The following is a 23,323-nucleotide window of genomic DNA, read 5'->3' on the forward strand; positions in this document are numbered from 1 at the left end:
GAATTGTTTCTATATAAAAGACAGTTTATGCATGACCAGAGAAACTTAGGAAATCCTAAGAAATTACTTTTATAGTATTTTAACCATGTTTACATGTAAAAAAAATTAGAATTGTGAAAATTGTTATATAATGTTTGATCACATGAATACTTTTAAAGATAAATTATTTTGTATCTTTCCAGTAAATGCAGCAATAAAAATAAATGAACAATAACCTCCCCCAAATTTTAACTGTTACATTATAGTTAAGCTTCTTTTCAGCTAGAAAACTATAAATCTTAATGTATGAATAAAATCAGAGGAGGAAAAGGTTTAAAAATCAATAATTTTATCTTTGAAATACAGTGATATGTGACATGTTTAATTTTTCAGCTATATACACACATTTTACCTTGATAATAGGTAATTTATAGATTTCGGTAAGAAAAAAAATCTCAAGATCTGAGTTAGTAATTCTCAAAATTTAGTAAGTGTAAGAATAAACTGAAGTGCTCACTAAAGTACATATTCCTGGGCCCTACCTTCCATGGTTCTAATTCAGGAGTTCTGGAGTGGGGTCCAGGAATCTTAATTTTTAACAAGCATCCTGAGTGATTTTGACATCAGTGGTCTTGGGATTATGCTTTGAGAAAGTGATTAGGCCAAGAGAACAGTCACTTTTAAAGCTATGCTTCTCAATTTTATTGAATACTACAAAATTATAAAATTATAGACAGTCTGAGAAATATTTTTCATTTGGATATCTATTATGTTAATTTAAATAATATGCACATACAAACCTTGCACTGGTCTGCTGACTGTTTTTTTGAAGTCTAGGGTGGGCTTTCGAGAAAAGCCAGCTCGGAAATCAATAGTACTGAGGCCAGTAATGCGAACAGAGTGCCTTCCACTGCTTGAGGTCTGAAAATGTTTAATGACAAACCTGGTCAGCGGTTGATCCAGTATGCTGGTCATATGCAACCCTCGCCAGTATGGGAAACTGCACAATATTTAATTAGGATCGATGTCCAAAAACTGAGGCTCTGATCTGATGTTCTCAACCTAACTATGATTCTATATTTTAAAGGCAAGTTTTGTAATACATACCTCATGGGGACAGCTCTAAAAACCGATTCAGTAATATGTTTCATGCCTAATGATAAAAGATACAAGTGTTTAGTCACTAGTGAATGGGCTGGAAATAAATCTGTAAAAGCTCCATGAGGGTATGGATCTTTGTTTTGGTATATTGTTAACACAGTAGATGTTTAGCAAATATTGAAATCTTCTTCCACAAATACATCCAGGTTCAATTCTAGAAAATATTTCTTTCTTCTTTGCCTGTAGGACATTACAGCCAGTGCAAGCAATAGAGCTGACCATTTTCAGATTTTGGCAACCTGGCATCCTCAGCTCAGCAGTGTTCTAGCAAAGGTACTCAGCATTTATTAAAAATACAAAGTCCTTAGCTCCAGCCCAGATTTACTGAATCAGAATATTAGGTCAGGGCAGTCTAGGAATTTGCATTTCAAAAACCACCTAAGACTTATGAACAAGAGTTCACTATTATTTTATTGCATAGATTACCAAGTTTCTGTCTCAAAATAAAATGGCCACATAATTCCAGCATTTAAGTAGAAGTAGGAGATGGGAGTGAAAGAAAAAATTCACATAACACTAATGTACCAATTATCAATCTCAAACTCAACACTGAGAAGGCACATATTGAGGTATTATAGCAATGACAGAGTGCACTGGAAGTATATATATATTTTAATCTGGTAGAGAGCCAGATTTGTGTATATACATTTTAATCTGGTGGACAGCCAGATGAATTCACACACCATGGTTACCAGCGGGCCACTTCCAGAGCTGTGCAAACTACGCAATATTCCCTGAATCACTGCAATTCCTTGTTATTTAGCAATGTGGAGAAGAAGGAAGAGAAGATCTGTCCCTGTTGCTACCACGTTTCTTCCTCATTGAGCAGAATCTCAAGAACTCAATGGGTAGTAAAATGAAGGGGAGAAAGAAGAAAAAAACCCATCATCATGAAAGCTGTTGCTACATTCTTAGCATAAATGATGCAGCTAGTTACTATGGCTCATTTGCATAGAAGTTGCAAAAGATTGTATGTGTAAGTGTAGGGATCTTAGTACCACCCTTATTCCATTGTTTCTCAGAGAATATGTGTTATGAATTCCACATAATAAATTAAAAAAGGGAACTATGGATCATGGCTCAATTTTAAATCAGGGATTTCCTAAAGGGTGATATAAAACTTTGGTAATTCTAATGTCAATTTCTTTAGATAATGTAGAGCTTTAGTGAAGACACTATTACCTACTAATTTCAGGTAAGTCAATCAGAATGCTTGATATTACAATGAGTTAATTTTTATTTTTTCACTAACATCATATATTACTGTTAGTTGCCTTGCTCCTCAGAAAGTCCCTTATGATGAAACAGCTGTTGAGGTTACTAAGGGCAAATATGACACGTAATTTGCCAAATGACTGCTATCAAGTGCTAATCATCTGCCAAGTGTTCTGTGCATAAATCAACTAACAAAGGTGGTTTTTAAAAATGTGGTACTTAATAGCTGAGTGAATAAAAACAGAAATTAAACAAGTGTTTGAAAATATATTAACCTCTATTACTAAATAACATGTTAAAGCAGATTTGATGAAGAGGGAGCCCCTTATAAATTATATAAAATTAATGTAATACAAATTAACTTTGATCCTTCAAAGACCACACCAAGTAATAAAGTATGCAAAAGTAAGAATATAGATCTACTATTCTCTGAGCAAATATGAAGAGTGTTTTGCTCCGATAAAATATGAAAAGTAATAACTAACAAAATATCTTAATTTCATGTGTCTATACTATACTGTAGACAGTAGGAATGTCTTCGATGAATTTAAGTGTTTGTAAATAAAAGATATCTTCAAGTGAGTCCGTTTTTATATGCAATTAATCCAACTCTGGGCTAACCAGGGTAACAGAAACAAAGGACATCCTAAATAAACTAACATTGTGGTTTAAATACACAATAAAAAGAAAAAAATGAGCTAATTTAAAGTTTTTAAAATACTTTAGTATTAAAATAGCCTCTGACGTTAATTCATGCATTTATCATTATTTAATTATCTCTTAAAAGAATTCTAATACTTGAACAGTATTTTAGGAACACTAAACACCACATAAATTTCTTCATGAGAAAGTGCCAATAGTTTGATATCTATTAAAGTAAGCTATTGTTTTCACCTCTTTCTTATCCAAGCCCCCTTTAAAAATATTGTGTAATAGAAACAAACAGGTTTTATGTATAATGAGGGTATAACCCACCAATAAATGGAAAAGGGAGGAGAAAAAAGCACTAACGTGCACAAAATGCACACTATATATAAAGCTTAATTTTTTATACAAATTCTCACTTTTAATCCTCACAAAAGTACCTGTGAGAGAGTATTATTATCATCTTCACTTCATGGATCAGAGAGGTTAAGTGACTTGCTCAAAGTAACAGATACAGCAGGTGGCAAAGCTGGAGTCTGAACTTGGTGAAGCTCCAGAAACAAAACTCTACAGCTACCCCATGCGTTTCTTATGATGATCTCAATGAATTTAATTATGCTTGTTTGAGGGTAAATGTTGAAATATGCTGAACTGCTTTACACAATAGGAGGAGAGTTATATGGAACTTCCGGGACTATTCAGAGGAAAGAAGCAGAGAAACGTAATGGGGAGGCAAGGGGGTGGTGGCCAAGGAAAGAGCATGAAAAGTACAAGGTGCTTTATGACATAGCCCCCAAATCTACAAGTAAATCTACCAAATTCACAAAATGCTTGCTATTGATACATTTCTTGTGATATTTTGAAGGGCCTGAGTTTTGCCCTGCATCAAAGTACAAAACGGTATAATCAACACAAATAATCAGAAGGCAATGAGAACATAAGCAAGAAAGCTTTTAGGAAACTGCAGGAGTGTTGGGAGAAGACTTTGGAGTCTCATGAGTTATGAACCTGTGGGGGTTAGAGGAGAACTAAATGACATGAAGGCCTTGGAGGTGCAAAGAAAATTAAGCTAATTCTGTAACTGAGTGAAGCAAAGAGGAGGTCCAGCCACATTTCTTTCCCTTCCCTTCTCTTCCAAATTATGTTAGCCATTTTAATAAATTTTTTATAAATGTATTAAAATTATATATATATATATATATATATATATATATGTCCTAAAATTAGTGAGGCCAAAATTGCTGTCTTAATATCTTTCTATTTGGTCTTTTATATCATCTAGATTCATCCTGTGGGTTATATTAAAATTAGAATATGGCTCCAAAAAGCACCTTTCCACCACAGAATGTCTTGAAGTATTACTCCTGGAGAGTTACCCTAACCTCATGGCTTCTGTAGATAAGAAGAGGGAAATCTAGCAGCAGCAGCATTCAGGCTCAGAGCATAACAGGAAACTTTCTAGATATTAGATGTTGAACAGGATTTATCTGAGCCAGGAAGAGTTGTGTTTCAAAGTCAATTTATTCATAAAATTTCTAAACGTACATAATGAGCCACATTACTCCTCTAAGTGAGTAGTATCACATTCATTAAGTTGTGAAGGGGTCTGAGTCAGGAATACCCAGGCTGCTGCAGTGTGAGCAGATGTGAGGTAAGGTCACGTTTTGGCAAAGATGAGGTTATACTAGATGTGATAGTTAAAATTAGGTATCAGCTTGATTAGATTGAAGGATACCTAGATAGCTGGTAAAGTATTCTTTCTGGGTGCATCTGTGAGGGTGTTGCCAAAGGAGACTGACATTTGAGTCTCAGTGGACTGGGGAAGGAAGACCCCCTCAACGTGGGTGGGCACTATCTAGTTGGCTGCCAGCACAGCTAGAACAAAGCAGGTGGAAGAAGGTGGGATAAGTTGGCTTGCTTAGTCTTCTGGCTTTCGTCTTTCTCCCATAATGGATGATTTCTTCCATTCCTCCTGCCCTTGAACAACAGACTCCAGGTTCTCCAGCATTTGGACTCTTAGACTTACACCAGTGGTTTGCCAGGGGCTCTCGGGCCTTTGGCCACAAACTCAAGGCTTCACTGTCGACTTCTCTGCTTATGAGGGTTTTGGACTTGGACTGAGTCACTACTGGCTTCTTTCTTCCCCAGCTTGCAGACGGCCTATTGTGGAACTTTGACTTGAGATTGTGTGAGCCAATTCTTCCTAATAAACTCCCTTTCATATATGTATATATCCTATTATTTCTGTCCTCTGGAGAACCCTAATACAGAGATATATATTGGTATCCTAAAGTTGTAAATAGGTAGCCTTGACCTACAATGCAGTAAGGGAAAAGAAGGAGCAGAGTGAACCAGAGTCTAGGTTTCTGAATTGGAGTGAGACTACCAAGAATGAAGGAGCAGGACAGGCTGAAGGACAATGGAACAAGCACCATGGAGAGCTCCAGCAGAAAATTACTTGCTCCTCTGAGATCTCAGCTCAGATCTTCCTGGTCAACTCTACTGCAGATGGATTTACTTCTTAGTTTAAAGGTGAAGAAGGCCTGTTAAATGCCTGCCTACATTGAAAGTCCCTTCAAGGCAGTAACTATTTCATATTCATCACCCACAGAATGTCACTCAGGAGGCATGTGATAAGTGTAGGTTTTGTAGGTTTAATAAATGACATGAAAGCGATCCACATGCCTAGTGTTGATGTTTTTTCTTAGATTTTCCTCAGACTAGCTAATGCTATACTCATCAAGAATTCACTAAATGTTTCTAGATGCATTATGCTAAGTGTGTTCACACGTTATCTCTTAAAGCCCTATTATATCCAAAGATAATTTTATGGCACTACAAAGAAACAGAGGTTCAAAAAAATGATATTTACCTAGGTGTAGACAGCAACTTAAATGGCAATTATTCCAAGTTCAATGTCTTTCTCAGGTACCTAACTCTGTGCACGGTATTTTAGAATAACATAATTTGTGGATAGATTTGCACCCTATGGCATAGAAAACAATAACATTCTCCAACTATTTCTTTGCCATTCTACGTAGTTCTGAGTACCCTTTCAGTTAGGAAAAGTCAGGTCAGTGGGGTGCTAATAAATTCCTCTCTAACAAAAAAAAACCCTAATTTTTGGCATTTTTCAATTTCTGTGGTGTAAATATTCCCATCATAGCTGATTGCTAGCTCCCAACATGATATTGCTGAACACAGAGCTAGGAAGAGAAATGTATCATTGACTCTCCATGAGTCATTATGAGCTAGCTCTAGTATACCACTAGGCCACAATAACAGCTTGCCTACTGGGTAATAAGGGAGTGAAATGTGTCGCTTCTAGGATGAGACAGAAGTAACACAAACTTCTTTTTATTTATTCAATGCCACATCCTCCAGGTTTTTTACTCACTAAGTGACTGAAGATGCTGCATGTTCTAAATTATGGTAGAACCTCCATCAGCTTGGGTTCCTGAGTGACTGTGAAGCAGAATACTCCACCAGACCCCATGGAACACAGAACATTAGTGAGGAATTAACCTTCTTGTACTAAGCCAGTGATAATTCCTCCTAGCACTAAATATGAAACCTTACCTTTATAAATTGAATTAAAATTTGATTGATAGAGATGGTTTCTCTCTCCAACAGAGTTTCAATGTTTTATAAAATAGTACATGTGCCCAAAGTAAGACAAACACAAAAACTAAAGAAAAATTCAAGTGTATATGCATTAAAAGAAAGTAAAGATACAATGTATGATTTACATATATTCAAGAGAACAACTAATTAACCTGTGTCAGAATTAATGTGTCAACATTTTTAGTAACAACTAATTCATGTGTCAGAAACTGCTGAAGCACTTTACCAATTAACTCATTTAACCATGACAATATTGAGTAGCCACTATTTTCCCCCACTTTCCTCAGACTTAGACACATTAAGCAATTTCTCCACGAACAAAAAGACATTAAGTAATGAATCTTGAATTCAAATAGATGTCCACCTCTTTTCAAAGTATTTGCTCTTAAGTTTTGAATTCTTCACAAATTAAAGGATAGATGGTTTCGATAAAATATATATTAAGAACCTACTGTGAGCTACGCATCGTGTCAGACAAAGACACAATCATGGAAGCTAGATTTAAATACCATTATTTTGTTGGGCATTATGCATTTGGAGAAATGTGTGATAAGGAAATGTATCCAAAACATAAATTCTACTTAAATACACACACACACACACACGCACACACATATACATATAAATGTGCATGTGTACCTAAGTGTACACATATCTTTTTTATAAAGGAAGCATTCTATTTGGTTGACAGTCCGATATTGGCAGGCAAAATAACTGGAAAATTTTCCAGGAAAATTAAACATTAATGCTCCACCTAATCTATTTACTTAACACACCTTGTGTAGATTACAGGCTTATTCATAAGAGTCACCAGGAAAGACTAATAGGAGGCCAGCATAATAATCTTCATGTGTGGTCCTTTTAGACTCAAGGTTGATTTAATTATGATTCCTAAACAAGCTTATGCCACTTGAGTATGATTTTTAAAATATCCTTACCCAGTAGAAAAGGCATTAGTAGGCTCTGGCTACCAACATAACTATCCAAAACCAAAATATTTCTACTAGTCTCAGAATCTCAATATAATCATGTGGTTGGGTACACGCCCTTCTGTACTTGGGAGATTATCTAAGGACAGTTTATCCAAATGTACTTAATAGAAACATACCCCAGGGGATATGTTAAATTAAATGATCACACTGATAATCCTAGACTAATATAAACATTTGTACCACCTAAACCCATTGGGTGCTGACAATTATTTAATGTCTTTGCAGGGAGTTTCCTTTAAAAAGCAGAGGACAAAATTTGGCTCAAGAGTTTCTGTGGTTACATTCAAATACTCTATATTAGTTGCTGAATGGAAAAATCATATTGCTTCTCAGAAATAAGATCCATGATCTATAGCTTTCCCACAAATGGAAATTTAGAAGCATAAAACAATCTTCTCTTCTGTTTTTAATAAAACTTTATGTTATTTCCAGTTACTTCTTTTTAACATGCTTTACCTGCATCAGAGGAAACCTAAAACATTTGAGTACTTACATGAATTATACAAATGAGTTGACTCATTATCTCTGCTTAGTGAAAGTGCCCTAAGATGGAACAGTAAAGTACTTACCAGCAAAATCACAAAAGAAAAGAAACTGCCACTCTCTTATCATTTTAAATCATAAACATATTAGTGTTCCATGCTAGCACCTCCACTATAGGCTAAGTAAACCAGTTCTTCTGCCTGCTTCCCTGGATATCCTCAGAATAAATGTATTAATTTTTATTCATAAATATTTACATAGTTCTTTCTCAGGCACTGTGGCATATACTAGTGGCAAAATCTGGTCTGTAGAAAAAGAGATAGAGAAAATATGTACAGAAATAAAAATGATAAAAGGGAGAAATTTATCCAAAAGGGAAGTGCAGAAAAATTTAATAGAAAGCCAGAGAGAAAACAGCATTTTAGGGAAAAATAATCGGACAAAGTTTGATGAAAGTTTTGTCATTTGAGCTGAACTTTGTGGGATAGTCATAAGTCAGAATGCAAGAAAAGGCATTATAAGGGGAAGGAACAGCTTGAAAGAAAGCATGGGGTAAGAGAATGTGGTGGGGGGAGAGAGACAGTACAAAATTATATTTGACAAGAATGTAAAGACAAGTGATAGAAGATAACTAGAAAGATTGGCTTGAGGCTCAATTGGGTGGTCCTTGAATACCATGGTAAAGTCAAGTAATAGATCCTTCTCCATATTTGGAATAAAAACTGTTATGTGAAACATTCAAAAAGCCACTATTAATTTCAGTGATAGAGCAGACCTTTTCCAGATAGTCGAGTGCATGGGAGATAGCACCAGGGAAACACTATCTAATCTCAGACATTTTTCGTCTTGAGAAAGTGCACATGTAAAATATTTATCATTCATTAGACATCCAAAAGGGAAATCCAAAGTCAATAGCAATATTTTATGTCATCAGATTCATTTCAATTTCCTTTATATCAACCTGATACATTCTTTTGGTATTTCATATAGAAGCAAAATAAGTTTATTATTTTTAAGTTTCATTATAATGCTTATTCTTTGTTTAGTTGTTGTTAGCACTAATCCTACACTAGAAATGCTGTAAATCAGAGCTGGAGGCTCTTTTGGTGAGGGCTAGATAAAAATTTAAGATAAAATAATAATAGATACTGTGTCTTTTTATTGTTCCCTTAATTATAGGAGACTGAGCTTAGAGACTTGTCTAAACAGAGTTCTCATCACCTCATCACCTGAGCAAAGGCTCTGCTCACTCATAAAACTAATCCTCATTACTTCTCTGTTCTAATTATCAATTAAAATGTGCTTAATGTCCGTTAAGTAAGTAGCACAGAACATGGCCAAGAGCAGTCAGTAAATGTTTATTGAATGCATGACTGAATGAATATTTGTGTGAGGCACAAGGTAAAATAACAGTCATGCAATATCCCTCCTCTGGACAAGAGTTTTACTAGAGGAAATACCACTGGTAGCAATCCAAATCACCTGGAAATAGGTACAAGTACTGCACAATAAATTGCTACTAACATGGAAGAATGGCCTCATGTGCACGTATTTCACAGTCAATAATGGACTACTTAAGGTCAATATTCAAAAAGCAAGAAAAAATTATCCAGTGGACTTGCTAGCTCAAGACACCGCTGGCTAAGTCATGCTTAAATTAAAGTATTTGAGGGATGAAGAGACTCGACATCTCTTGTAATTCCTTCCTACTGTGGTCACAAAAAGTCAGACTCAATGCTATGATATTTTTGGCAAGTTAGTCAAAATAACCATTACATAAAATTTGGCCACATTTATTTAAAATATTGTAATGGCAAAACAATTCATCAATCTAATACACTCAATAAATACCAGGCATTATGTGCAAGGAACTGGGTGGAAAAAAACTGGCAGGAAGGGCCATTTCTGGCCCATTCATTAAGAAATTACCAGATTTTCTTTCACATGCCTTTTCACCTATGCCCTTTTATTATCCACCTTGAAATAATCTACACAAGAGTTTCTATTTTCCCTACAGGGCTTAGAGTTGTGAGAATAAAAAACTAGTATCTTAGGATTTGAATGGAGTTACAAGGTAAACATTCATTCTTTAAACTGGGGACATTAACGGAGTTATTCTTTAAAAAAATAACTGACTGGCATGAAAAATGGCTCTTTGAATTTCTACAGTATATCAGCTCCACATACTTTCACAGCAGCTCTATAATTTGAATTATGATCCCATTAATTCCATTTTTTATGTAAGGAAACAGACAATGAAAGAGTAAACAATGTACAAGATATCTTCATTTGAGTTATCCCAGAAAGATTCTAGAGCAAGTCGTTTATTTGACAGCTGGAAGGAATGCTAATAGGAAGAGAGGAGATAATACAGGAATGGGAAGAGGCCCACAAAGGGTGTGTTTTAAGCCTGTTCCCACAGTGGACACCTGGAGTGTGTTCCTTCAGGTGCAAATAGCTGCTCCCGAGGGGTGTTAATTCCTCAGCCCAACAACCTTTTCCTGTTCTAGGAAAAAACCTCTAAGACACAGAAATGCAGATACTAGGTTGGGAAGTACACTGAAAAGCCTGAGAAATATGGGCAAGTCACTCAGGGCATCTGCCACAGTGGGACACACACATAATCTGCAGCAGAACTAGATCTCTGATTTATGGTATCTTGAATTTTAAGTGTATATTTTTTCCTCCATACTGCCAAAATACAATGCTTTCTTAGAGGAAATATATACCACTTAAGAGAAGTTTAGGATACAAATACCACATTGTGCTAAAGAAGAAAATGAATAGAAATCCACCAAATAAAAAAAGCCAACACAACACTTGAATGCTTGCTTTGAAACAGAAACGATACTATTTCAGGTGTATCATATTAATTTAATTCTCAGCCCAATTCTGTAAAGTAAAGGACTGTGACTATCATCCCCACATGACAGAGAAAGAAAGCCATGCACAGAGAAGTTCTGTTCCCCAGGCAGTGCAGCTGTTAAGGTGTGGTGTTAAGATTCAAACCCAGGCAGTTTCACAACAGAGCCTATGGCTCTAACCGTTATTCTGTGTTGGCTCCATCTCTGATTATTTTGTAAGCATGAAGTAGATAATAAAATAAGTCTACAGATTTGATGATAGGAAAACTATCTGAGAATTGTAAGTGTATCGTGTGGCAATGATGACATTCATGATCCTCAAACTGAAAACTACCAAATTCATGTGATCAAGACACCTCCTACAAACACCTATGTACATTGCTTTTTATTACAAACACTCTCCATGATAGCAAGAGTGTATGTTTAAAAAAACCATTGTGTATACTTCATGAAAAACGCCAACTTCAAAATAAAATAATAAACAAACTTTGTGAAATAACAGTACCTTCACTGTCCACATTCCAGCCTCTGGCTCTTTCACATTCACTACTTTGGCAGAGTTATGGATATTTAATAGCTCATTCAGGCCAAATCCCTTTTTTATCAGCTTCCCTGAAAGACAGAACATAAAGGTAACAAGCACAATCCTTCTCTCAGCTATGTATATTAGCTAACTTAACACTACATAAAACTAAGAGCATGATCAAATTTCAAATAACACTGGCACATTCTTCACTGAAGTGTGCTGCAAACTAACCCAAAGAGCCTTTATTTTCTATTCTGTGGCTAAAATAAAACACATTCAATTTCCAGTATCTATGACCTGATTGACACCTACACCCGTAGCTCAAAACATGATTTTATTTATTTCTAAAATATACTTAATTTTAAGGTGTCCAGGCATTGGAAACTGAAATAATGGATTACTATTTGTTATGCTGACTTGATCATCAAATGAGAATAACAATTAGACTGTAATCACATTTCCGAAGCCAGCCTAGATAGTAATTACTATGGCTACCAAAAATGTTACACAGAGTCACTAGAGAGATTTAGATTAAATAGATGACAAACACAGCAAACCAGAATAAATGTCGTTCTGGAGAGCACTCAAAGTATTACTAACATGAGAGCCCTAGGCATATCTTTACACAAAGTGTAAAACCTTAACCGGTTTCTCATGAAGCACAGGAGAAGGCTTTTATCTGTCATAGGAATAATTAAAGGAGGCAGTGCAATGAAGTAGCATGATACCATTGCCTACTGACCTGACATTTATCTAAAGTGTGTAATAGTTGGAACTTAGAAAAGAGGAAAAGCAAATTTGGAATTAAGCCACAGTTCAGTTTTTCACTTCACTCTTGACTTTCCCATGGACTACTTCTCCAGTTATATAAAGAAATAAGTTAGGCCATGGCTCACGCCTGTAATCCCAACACTTTGGGAGGCCGAGGTGGGCAGATCACAAAGTCAGGAGTTCGAAACCAGCCTGACCAACATGGTCAAACCCCATCTCTACTAAAAATACAAAAATTAGCCAGGAGTGGTGGTGCGCACCTGTAATCCCTGCTACTCAGGAGGCTGAGGCAGGAGAATTGTTTGAACCCAGGAGGCAGAGGTTGCAATGAGCTGAGATCATGCTACTGCACTTCAGCCTGGGTGACAGAGAAAGACTCCATGTCAAAAAAAAAAAGAAGAAAGAAAGAAAGAAGTTATAAGCATCCTATGTTTGAATCAAAAGTTTTACAATCATTGTATGCCCAATGACTTTTTAAAGTAGTAGAAACATAATGCAATGGGTACAGGTACTCTGAGTCTCCAGGTAGTAGAAAACACAAGTCTTTCCTTGGTAACATGGATGTTATTGCAGTAGAATGCTACTTCAACAGGAAAATCCATTTATAAGGTCAAACTTGTATAAATCTTGAGAAAGACGTTGTATTTGTCTTGTAAATTTTAATGTGTTTGTGGCCTCTGAGAACAATTTCATAGGTTGTTTTCTTTTGGAAATTAGTTATTTTCCTCTAAGACAAAGTAAGAAAACCAGTTATCCTCTTCCCTATTTATAAATACAGAGAAAAAATATGCAACTAAAGCCACAGTGGAAATATAACTATTTTGCAAATATTAGGTAAAAAATATATCTAAATGAAAATGTTAAGAAACGATTAAAGATTTCTGTCTTTACTAGATTGTTATTTGATGTAAATCTTATTGTAGTTATCAACTAGCAATGGTACCAAACAAATCATATGGTTATAAAATATACTTAAGAGGCAAAGTGAATTATTAAAAGTTCCCTTTACTAAGAATATAAATTTGGTTTTTAACAAATATCTTCTGTAAAATTAAAATTTATCAAGAAAATGAGTGGAAAATTAGTTATTTTAAGAGTTATTTGGTGTGAGCCATTTAAAAATAATGTAAAATACTGAATTTGACAGAATAAGTTACTATAAAGTATCTCCTCATATAAAGTTTCAGGTTTTATTTAAATATTTTCATTTTGGATCATTTAAATATAATTAATTTACTAAATCTGACCTCTTTAAATATGAGAAGTTTTACCTTTTTGAATCTCATGTTAATTCAACAATAGTTAGCACTTTTAAAATGTTACATTTTTTAAACACCTTCCTTAGCCACTTCTGAATTTACTGAATTTATTTATGAAGTTGGCATTAACTTGACAAAAACAAGCATGTGAAAAGTATTTTTCCCTCTATGTATTTTGTATTTTATTATGTGATGTTTGATATATCTCACCTAAAGGATTGTGAATTTCAATCATTGGAGAAGGCCCACTCAAAGACACAGTGACCTCTTTCAGGCTGGGATCAAAAGGAATTCTCCAAGTATTTACAGCCTGTTCCAAATGATCTGTGGATAAGAGGTGAACTTTGGAGGCCTGTACTGCTTCTTCTACCCATTTTAATACCTATAAGAGAGAAAGAGAAGTGTAAGTGATATCAGAAAACATTCGCAGTTTTATGTCATTGCTGTTTCAGGTACTTTGGGTAATCAAATGACTCCGGCACATCCTGGACTGGTGTGAAATTTATTTCAGTCATTACTGAAGATAGGATTCTTTCTAATTCTGGTTAGTGTACATTCAAAACAAAGTGCTGGTTTAACCCATGTTCAAATTTCAAGTTTTCTATCTTGAATAATACATTTAAAATGAGACTACAGTGTACAAAACCAGTGAGGGGAGATATGCAGAGATATTACTGACAGTTTGCTGTCTCAAGAGATAAGAACCTATTTAAAAACATAATAGTGCTAACATGTGCGATCCCTTCTTCTTCCATTCTTTCTTTCCAGATTTTATTCTTCCAGATGCAATTTGTAAAAGAAACACACTTAGCAAATTATCAAATCCAATTTCAGTAAATTGGGCATATTAATTATTGTATTATGCTCTATTATAATTATATATAGTATATTATAATATATTACAGCACACTAATTATAGAAAAATTGCAATGTCACTAAAAGAGTCATTTTTATAATAAAGTGAATAAGTAACAATATAATGGGAAAAGCATTGCATTAAAGAGAATAGAAAAATATTTCAGGTTAGAATTTAATACCAAGTGTACATTCTTGAAAAATAGTCTTTAAAAATCATTAAGAAATTAGGTTTTAAAAAGCTGTTAATGCCTCATTGTGAACAAGAAAAACTTTGAATCCATAGAAAGTTTCTGCACTAACAAAGACAATTTCCCCTTAGACAAATGGTGCATGTCTGGACAGGTACTCCTTGGATGATCTTACAATTTTAAGTCATGATAACCTTTGATCACCTCATCTTTCTCTGGTTTATGTATCTTTTAAGACTACATATCACCATGAAAATTTTCTTTTGTAATGAGGCATAAGACACTGAACAGAGCTGGATATTAAGCTATAGTCAAGCTATTAATGATAAACAAAAACATATTTTGAAATTTAGGTGTAAGTGGTCACATTTCAAGTAACCAAGCAATAAATACTGTGCAACATTTTTATTTTCTGTGAAAAGTATCCATTTTTTTCCTTTTCTATCCCCCTAAGGATAAGGGAAGCATCTAAGACTTATTATCACATAACAATATGAAACAATCACATTTATCATAAAATAAATGTTTTTGTTCAAGGTGTTTTTCCAGGTACTAAGTAATGTAATGATGACCACATTTTCAGTCATTAGGACTCAGATTTACTGAATGTTTTTGCATTTCTTATATTTTTCATAAAAATTCCTGTCCTTGCTCCAGTATCAAAAACCATATCTCCTATTTCTTTGTGTTTCCAAAACGAAGTGTTGTGCTCTACACATAATAAAGGTGGGTATATACTAATGTCAATGAAATTGGTCATAATGGTAATAATACTGATGTTCTTAATAAATAAAAGAAATTCATAATACAAGAAATGCTGTTGAAAAAATGTATGTAAAATGCCCTCACAGTACTTCCACACAGTAATGCCACATCACAGTATTTTCACAGTCCACATACTTACACAATCTTAGTTTTCTCCCTCCCCAGCTAAATTCCCTTCTCTTCCCCTAGTTGTTTCAGCCATTGCTGAAGTGTTTCCGCAATGGCTTCACAGGCAAAGTAAAGTAATCTGACTATGAAAGACAGAAATGTTTTCTGTAAATAAAAAAAGAGGCAAATTCAAACCAGACAGAAGAGAGAATCTGAGCAAGAACACTGAGACAGAGACAGAAGTACTCCAAATATGTTGAGAACATGAGTGACTACATCTGGCTGCAGCGAAGTGCTCAGATAAAAAAGAAGAAGATGAGGCTGGAAGGCTGTGTCAGGACCAGACAATGGATGGTCATAAAGTCAGGCTATGACATTTGGATTTCATCCTAGAGATCCCAATGAAAATGACTAAAGGGCTTCAAGCAGAGGAGTGACACACTGAAATGATATTTTGCAAAGACAAATTTGTAGCGTCATCACAGACGAATTGAGCAAAAATACAAAATTTAATGCAACTAATTGCCCCATAAATCAAATGATGTATTTCCTCAAAATTTAACCTTACAAAGCACATGGAATTTTACCTATGAAATAAAACATATTTGTTAAAGAAGCAGATGCCATTTTTGAAAAATGGGTTCTTAATGATCTATCATGCTTGAAGAGAAGGGTATGGATCACTCGGCTTATCAAATCCATCCATATGACTAGAGACCAGACTGACTGTAACTAACATTGACCATATATAGAACATATACTTTAATAATCAGAGTGTTGACATTTTTATGTCAACATAAAACATGGCTGTAAGGGTCTGCCTAACTAAAAAAAAAAAAAAAAAAAAAAAAATAGAAAGGATTGTTGTTGGGCTTCAGAAAGCATTTTACAAAGTTAACTGATAATAAATAATTTTGAGGATAATGTCTGATATGGAGACTGAAGAGGGCAAAGGAGAGAAAGTAAACAAATGGACAGAATATCTGTTTTAAGGACAAGACACATAATTTGGTCATAAATGACCAGATTGAAAAGATTTTCTTCTTTTCAATAGAAAAGAAGAAAAAAAAAAACATTAGAAAACAAGTACCAGTAAGAATTGTGAGACGTTTCAAGTTTAATAATGAAATGAAATGGCATTAATAAAGATGGAAGTCATTTTTTACATACAACCTTCATTAAATTTATAGTCTATGTCTGAGTGGCTCTACAAATATATCTTTCCTTCAAACCCAATGCAGAGAGGTTATGATATATTGCTGGAAAGCTATCTTGTTGTCTGTTAGTTACACATGGAAGTCCCCAAGTCTTGAGTATTCATAGGAAAATGGAAGTCTTCCTAATTTGGTTGCATTTTCGGGAAGCAAGTGTGTTCAAATGGTACAGAATATAAGTGGGCTTTGGTTTACTCTTAATACTGCTTCCAATTCATCAACATTTATGAGGCTTTCACAAAGGGATTATCATGTATCATAATATTACTTGTTGGGAAAGACATAGTGCAGACTTCTGTCAAGAGTCTCAAATCACTTTTTTTAATCCACTTATAAGAAAAATCTAATTGAAAACAGATGCAACTCGTTGTATTAGAAAATACAGATACTACCAATATGTGAATAAAAGTAGATCACTGCAAGCTACAGAATGTACCATAAGTGCGGTTTCTGGCTTCTCAGGGTGCCAGATACAAGAAAATTAAAAATCTCTAATTGTCTAACTATGAGAAATGTTCTCATAAGATTAGAAATGTTCTCATAAGATTAGAAATGATCTTCTATTATAAAGAAAAAAGAATAAAACTAGAATAATGTGAGAGCCTACAAATTATGCATTTTTATCAACACAAAAGCTTTTTTAAATCCCTAGATAACTGTTTATATAGTACATTAAATGTTTTAATATAAAAATGGTTCTCTGACAATTTGTAACAGTTTATATCTACAAAGGGCCTCTGAGACCATCTAATCCTTCTCCTTAATTTGATAGATGAGGAAACTGATATTTGAGAGTTCTTGTACCTTTAAAACTCTAACAAGTTGGATTCTGGCTCAATAGCTATATTTTTACATAAGCCCCTTGTATACTCTCATAAAGATTTTGCAGCCCATGCTATAACCAATGCTTAAAAATAGTCCATATATCTACTCAACTCTAAAATAAGATACAACTATAGTTTTAAAGCACAAAACCATCACACATTATTATGAATGATAAGACATTAGGAATAGAAGTGAAGTCAATTTTTGCATACATATTCATGAACAGAACTTGAAGAATAGTTTTGTTTGGAAGAGCATTTCTTATGTAATGCATTATATCCAAATGAATTTCCCCAGGACATCCTTTGTCTTCCTGGCAAGAAAGGGGAAGTATGGTGAGGTGTTCAATACAGTTTGCAATTATGCCTTTATTTGTATTTTTGTGGTTGCTGTTGTTATTTTTTATCCGTCTTTCCTTCTAAATTGTAAGTTCTATGAGGGCAAGGACCATAGCTGATTTGTTCACTACTATAGTTCCTGAACCTAACATAGTACACGAAATATAGCAGATTCCTGATTAAATATATGTTGGAGAGAGAGATAAAAGAAGAAACAAAAGGACAAGAGAGAGAGAAAATGGGAGGGAAGGAAGAATTTTATATCAGGTCTTTCCCTGGAGTTAAATGTGTGCTAAAAGGCAGTATTTTGTCCGTGTGCATTTGTGACAGTCCTTTCTCAGCACCGAATTTTCTGCATTGAAGCTGAATAGAGTTCAAACCTGTATTCATGGTTTTAAATGTGAGCATCACATTGTATTTAATTTTTATTTGATTTAGTTGGTTAGCTTAGGATTTTTAAATGCAAAGGAAAATTTCACAGAATTAAGCCAGTTTTTAAGAAATGCAAAAACCCATGCCTTTTTCTCAGTCACACTGGATAGAGATTTTTCAAGCTCAGTGATGGTAGAAAGTTGATTAGGTATAAATGCATCCACCTGGTAAGTGAAGCCTGATCTGGAAAAAAAATTGTGTAAAATTAACACTAACACCAGCAAGCACACAGTAGTGCTTATTAGATGATGGATACTTCTAAAAGTCTTATATTGATCTTCACAACTGCCATTTGCACAGGTACAGAGCTACAATTATTTCCATTTTACAGATGAATAAAAATGAGTGATAAATGCCAAAGTTCATAAGACATACAAGTAAGAAGGCAGCACTTGCCTGTTGATCCCATAATCTTGTCTTTCACTTTCTATTTTCTGAGTTAGCATTAGGAAAAAAATGACAGTTTTCAAGAGTGAATCTGAAATAATATGTAGTGAAAAACAAAAATTCAATGCAGGTGTTTTTAAAATGAAATGGCATGCCAAACATAATGAACAGATTAGCTGTATATTTTTATCACTATTTTGGCAGCAAATTGTTAAGAGTTACACTATATAAAAATATTAAAGCCTTTAAATCTATATGGTATTTGATATGAAAAAGATTTGCCACATTTCCAAGACAATCATTTTGTAGTAAACCCTACATTATAGCAATGGCAGGCTTTACAAACCTCCGACCTGGCTAAGAGAGATGCCCCTCTGGATAACCCAGACAGCCTATCTCTCTGGGTTCAAATTCATTCCTATCCTGCAGTATAGCATAGAGCCTAAGCTTCCAATTTTGCTTAGAAGTCACTAAGCATTTATTGAGCACCCAGGTGGGAATATGAAAGAGGAACTCAGAGATTTGAATCTGTCGTTCATTTGAAAGATTCAGGTCACTGATCTAATGGAATTTAAAGCCATGAATCCCCTTACAGGCCCTGTCCACAAGAACTTAGACAAAGGAAGATATACATCATCCCGTGAAAATAAACTTAAACATCAATATATAATGGCTCAGAAAAGAGCCTGGGAGCAAGTCTCCGCTTGTCCTGATGCTGGCAAATTTCAGATGATGATTTGCTCTTTGTACGTGTGCCTATAGAGACGAAATGTATCATTTGTGCCAACACAAGTGTTCTAGACTTGCAAGCAATTAGATTCCTCATGGTAGATGAATGAGCTGGCATTCAGATTTTATACAGCACTCCTCTAAGTTTGGTTAGTTCAAGTCTATTTCTGAGTATGGATCCACTCACAGGCTGACAAATCCAGTGTCATGGTTGGTAGATTTAGCAAATCCACCAAGAAATATCACCACTTGAGACTTTTTGAGAGGGTCTTCCCCTGATAATATCCATCTATATTACTCTTTGGGTGTTGTGTGCCTATTTAATTTAGAAAATTATACAGTGAGTTTTAACAATAGTAAGTGCTCATAAACAAGTGTGGCTGGTGACGTGTTGTATATCCATAAATGCTCATGCTAAAGGTAGGCAAAATAAGACATAATTTACAGGATTTAAAAAAAACAGACTTTCTGCTGGAACTAAAATTTTACTTAGTTTATATAGAGAATAAACTATTCTCTGGAGGAGCTTAGAAACTGGAATGGCATTAGAAAATTTGGGCTCAGTGGGGACTCTAGAGGGGATTAGTGAAAAGAGGAACTCTCAATTTCAACTCAATGAGCACCCAAAACTTGTGTACAACTTCCATACCTTCTAGATGATCAAAGTTTTATAATACACAACAGCTGAAAAAAATAAAAGCACACTTTAGACATTTATGAACAGTGAAATCATTCCTGCTAGTTACTTTAAAGTGTTAAGGTATGTTTCATTAATTTATCTTTATAAAATTATTGTGTCACAATTTCAATGTGTTACAAATGAGAGAGGAAATTTAGCTTGCCAGAAAAACATGTTTTATATAAAATAATACAAATATAGAAAAGTAACTTTTATCATACATGTCTCTCACTGAATCTTTTTTTGTTTGCTTGGGTTTCTTGCTTGTTTGTTTCACATTTTTTTTTTTCTTCTTCTACTAAATACCTATTGTAGAATGGCCAAATCTCAGTGAGTTCAGTTGTTCCGTTGAAACTTTCTAGTTTTAAAAGGAAAAAAGTTATAAAAATACATAGATACATACATTCATATGCATACACACATACATGTAGACATATGTATATACATACATATATGCCATTTATGGTCTTATCGCTGGCTACCCAGAAAGCAGGAGAAACTTCAAACCTCACTTACGCTACGAGTAACAAAAACAACCCCTAGTTAGGGAGGCACGTAAGCATTATTGATATTACAGGTTCCTAGTCCTGACTCTTTCTCCTCATTCATACCCTGTATTTATTTACCTATCCATATATGCATACACCCTCACACATTTAATAAGGTATGCAGGTATAGTAGTTACAGAAAACACTATCGCACATATATTTGAAATGGTGAATCTGGACTCCATGAATAGCTTCAGGGTCATCTATGAAATCCCTAAAATCATTTGCAAAATTAGATAGATAGATAGATAGATAGATAGATAGATAGATAGATAGATAGATAGGGACATAGTACATGGGAGGAAGGGTCATAGTTTGGCCAGATTTTCATAGGGAGATGGGAGGGACAGTTTAGAAAACAACTTTACAGAGGTATCCTCTCTTCTATAAAACAGTCTTTCACATTACTAAACAACAACAAAAAATTTATATGAAAAAAGTTTCTGAATATCTTATTTAAAATAGATAAGTTAGAATGTGAAATAATTCACACTGCAAAGGATTCCTCAATTCATAAATGGATATAGGCTCCTTCCAAGTGTTTTTATAGTTATTAAATAAAAAATTGAGAAGAAATTAAATTAAAAATTATTAAATAAAAAATTAAGAGAAGAAACTACTATGAGCTAAAGTATTACAGAGTACTAAAATAATATTTAATTTTTAATTACTAAGAAAAGTAGATCTTTATATGTTCTAATCTTCTCTTCCCACCCTCAACATATACTGGAAGAATGTAAAAATACAAAATTGTCTGGTTTATACTTGACATGTAGAAATCCTATTAGTCCCTTTTAGCATATATAAAGGTCAGAAAAATCCTTCCCAAAAGACCTCAAAATATAGACCTCATTTCAAAGAACAATTTAGTACAGTCTAGGATCTGGTTTTTAGGTTTAGGCACTTAATTTCAACTGGGATTAGGTCTATTTTGGGGAGAACTTATTCTTTGGTACAGATACACATGTATTGAATCCAAAAGGCTTTTAATGTCAGTGAGGAAGAATCATTGACTAACCCATTGGCTTCTGGAGGCAAAGTTATGCTGGAAACTAAAGCATAACTGGATCGTTGTTTTGATGGCTATCATTTAAACAGCATTTACATGCTAAGCTCCATGCTAAGAATGTTACAAATTTTACCTCATTCAATTTTTTCTATATTCTATAAATATTAATATTTACTTTTTCAGTAAATTACAGATTTCTAGTAAGTATAAAACTCAAAAAAGGCACAGGACTCTAAATCTTATTCCCTTAACCATTGTAATATTATAACATGGGGTGAATTTCTTTGTATGTCCATTACCCCTCATTTCTACCTTTGAAAGAAACTTCGAGTCCAACTGGCCCAGAAAAAGAAAGAAAAAAGAAGGAAATAAGGAAGGGAAGAAGAAAGAGAGAGAGTTGGGGAGAGAAGGAAACAAATACATTTTTAGATTTTGTGCTACCAAGGGCCTAGGTCATAATAATTTAAGGGTGATTCAACAAATTTTGAGTATAATTTTGACTATGCAATTAACAAATTATGTCCTGGCTTAAGATGCAACCCCCATTTAGAATATAAATCCATTGTCCTGTCATGTGCTTATTGGGTTTATAAATAATATAGATGAAGTGATTTAGATGCATTAAGCATTTAATAGAATTTTCTTTATTAAATTAATTTCCCAGTAGAAGGGCTGGTTGAGGCTCCCTAACTTTCAGACAGAAGTTGGATGGGAACTACCAAAATTTACCTTCATGACTTAACTGTTCTTATGCTTTCCTGTTGGTTTGCACTCATTTTGATTGACATACTCTTTAGATAATTTAACATATTCAATCAAGTTTTAGGCAAGTTTCATCAATTTCTGGGCCCTTCAGACAATAAAAGGAACCTTTTGTATATCTCTACTCTGATTATGTCTTGATCCTAAAGTGAAGTTCTCAAGATCTCATCATATTCTCTATATTTCCAAATAGCCTCCTAGTATACTAATAATCTCTTCAAAAACAAAGAGCTTTAGGAAGTTTACATTCAAATGTCATATAATAGAGCATATAATAGTTCATTGGATATGCAGATAAATTGGAGGATTCCAAAGGTCCAATCATTTCAGATGTTCCATGAGGCATAAATACTAGTGGCAATATATGTTTCAGGCAGTCTAAAAGATGAGCCATCTGTGTGGACTAAAATTATTGGGAAATACGTTATAGAGATGGTAAAAATGCAACATTATATGGCTTTTAAAATCTGGCACCACGCACAAAAATCTCACTAACACTAACTCTTTCCAGATCCCCTCTAATCTTTACAAAGGACGTTTCGATTTATATAACAACCTGGATTTTACTGGTAACATTAGCAATAATATAGGTGAATATTCAGCAGTTGCCAGACATCTTTAATAAATTACAGCAAAACTTTATAGCTCTCACAACTAAATCATCACTCCAGAGATGGTAGTTGGAAACAACTGTACAAATCTTAGAAATCCTATGAGAAAAGAAAAAAGTAAAGCAAGAATCCAAATTTTGGAAGTAAATGAAAGCAATGGATTAAATCAGAGAAAGTCAGACTCGTCAGCATACCAAAAGGTAATCTAGATGCCTGGAAAAGGGAGAGTTTGAAAAGTAAAGAAGAAACAGAGGCAGGAGGACATTTTTAACATGTTGAGGAAGAGAGGAGGAAAAAAAGGAAAAGAAAAAAGCATCCAACCCATAGGCTTGTTAGGGTCTTTGAAAAAAA

General features: G+C 34.3%; 1 protein-coding gene across 3 annotated transcripts in view; it reads right to left on the reverse strand.

Moving 5' to 3' along the window:
* Positions 1 to 23,323, reverse strand: part of HMCN1 (hemicentin 1) — a 446,669-nt gene that overhangs the window by 264,446 nt on the left and 158,900 nt on the right. For all 3 annotated transcript variants that reach the window (XM_024256979.3, XM_002809691.5, XM_024256990.3), the window contains exons 5-7: positions 13,730 to 13,901; positions 11,469 to 11,575; positions 780 to 900 (exon numbers count right to left, since the gene is read on the reverse strand). In XM_024256979.3, the coding sequence (XP_024112747.2) occupies positions 780 to 900; positions 11,469 to 11,575; positions 13,730 to 13,901 (400 nt within the window). The remainder of the gene's footprint in view (positions 1 to 779; positions 901 to 11,468; positions 11,576 to 13,729; positions 13,902 to 23,323) is intronic.

The sequence above is a fragment of the Pongo abelii genome, chromosome 1 (assembly GCF_028885655.2).
Source record: "Pongo abelii isolate AG06213 chromosome 1, NHGRI_mPonAbe1-v2.0_pri, whole genome shotgun sequence".
In the NCBI taxonomy this organism is placed as follows: Eukaryota; Metazoa; Chordata; class Mammalia; order Primates; family Hominidae; genus Pongo; species Pongo abelii.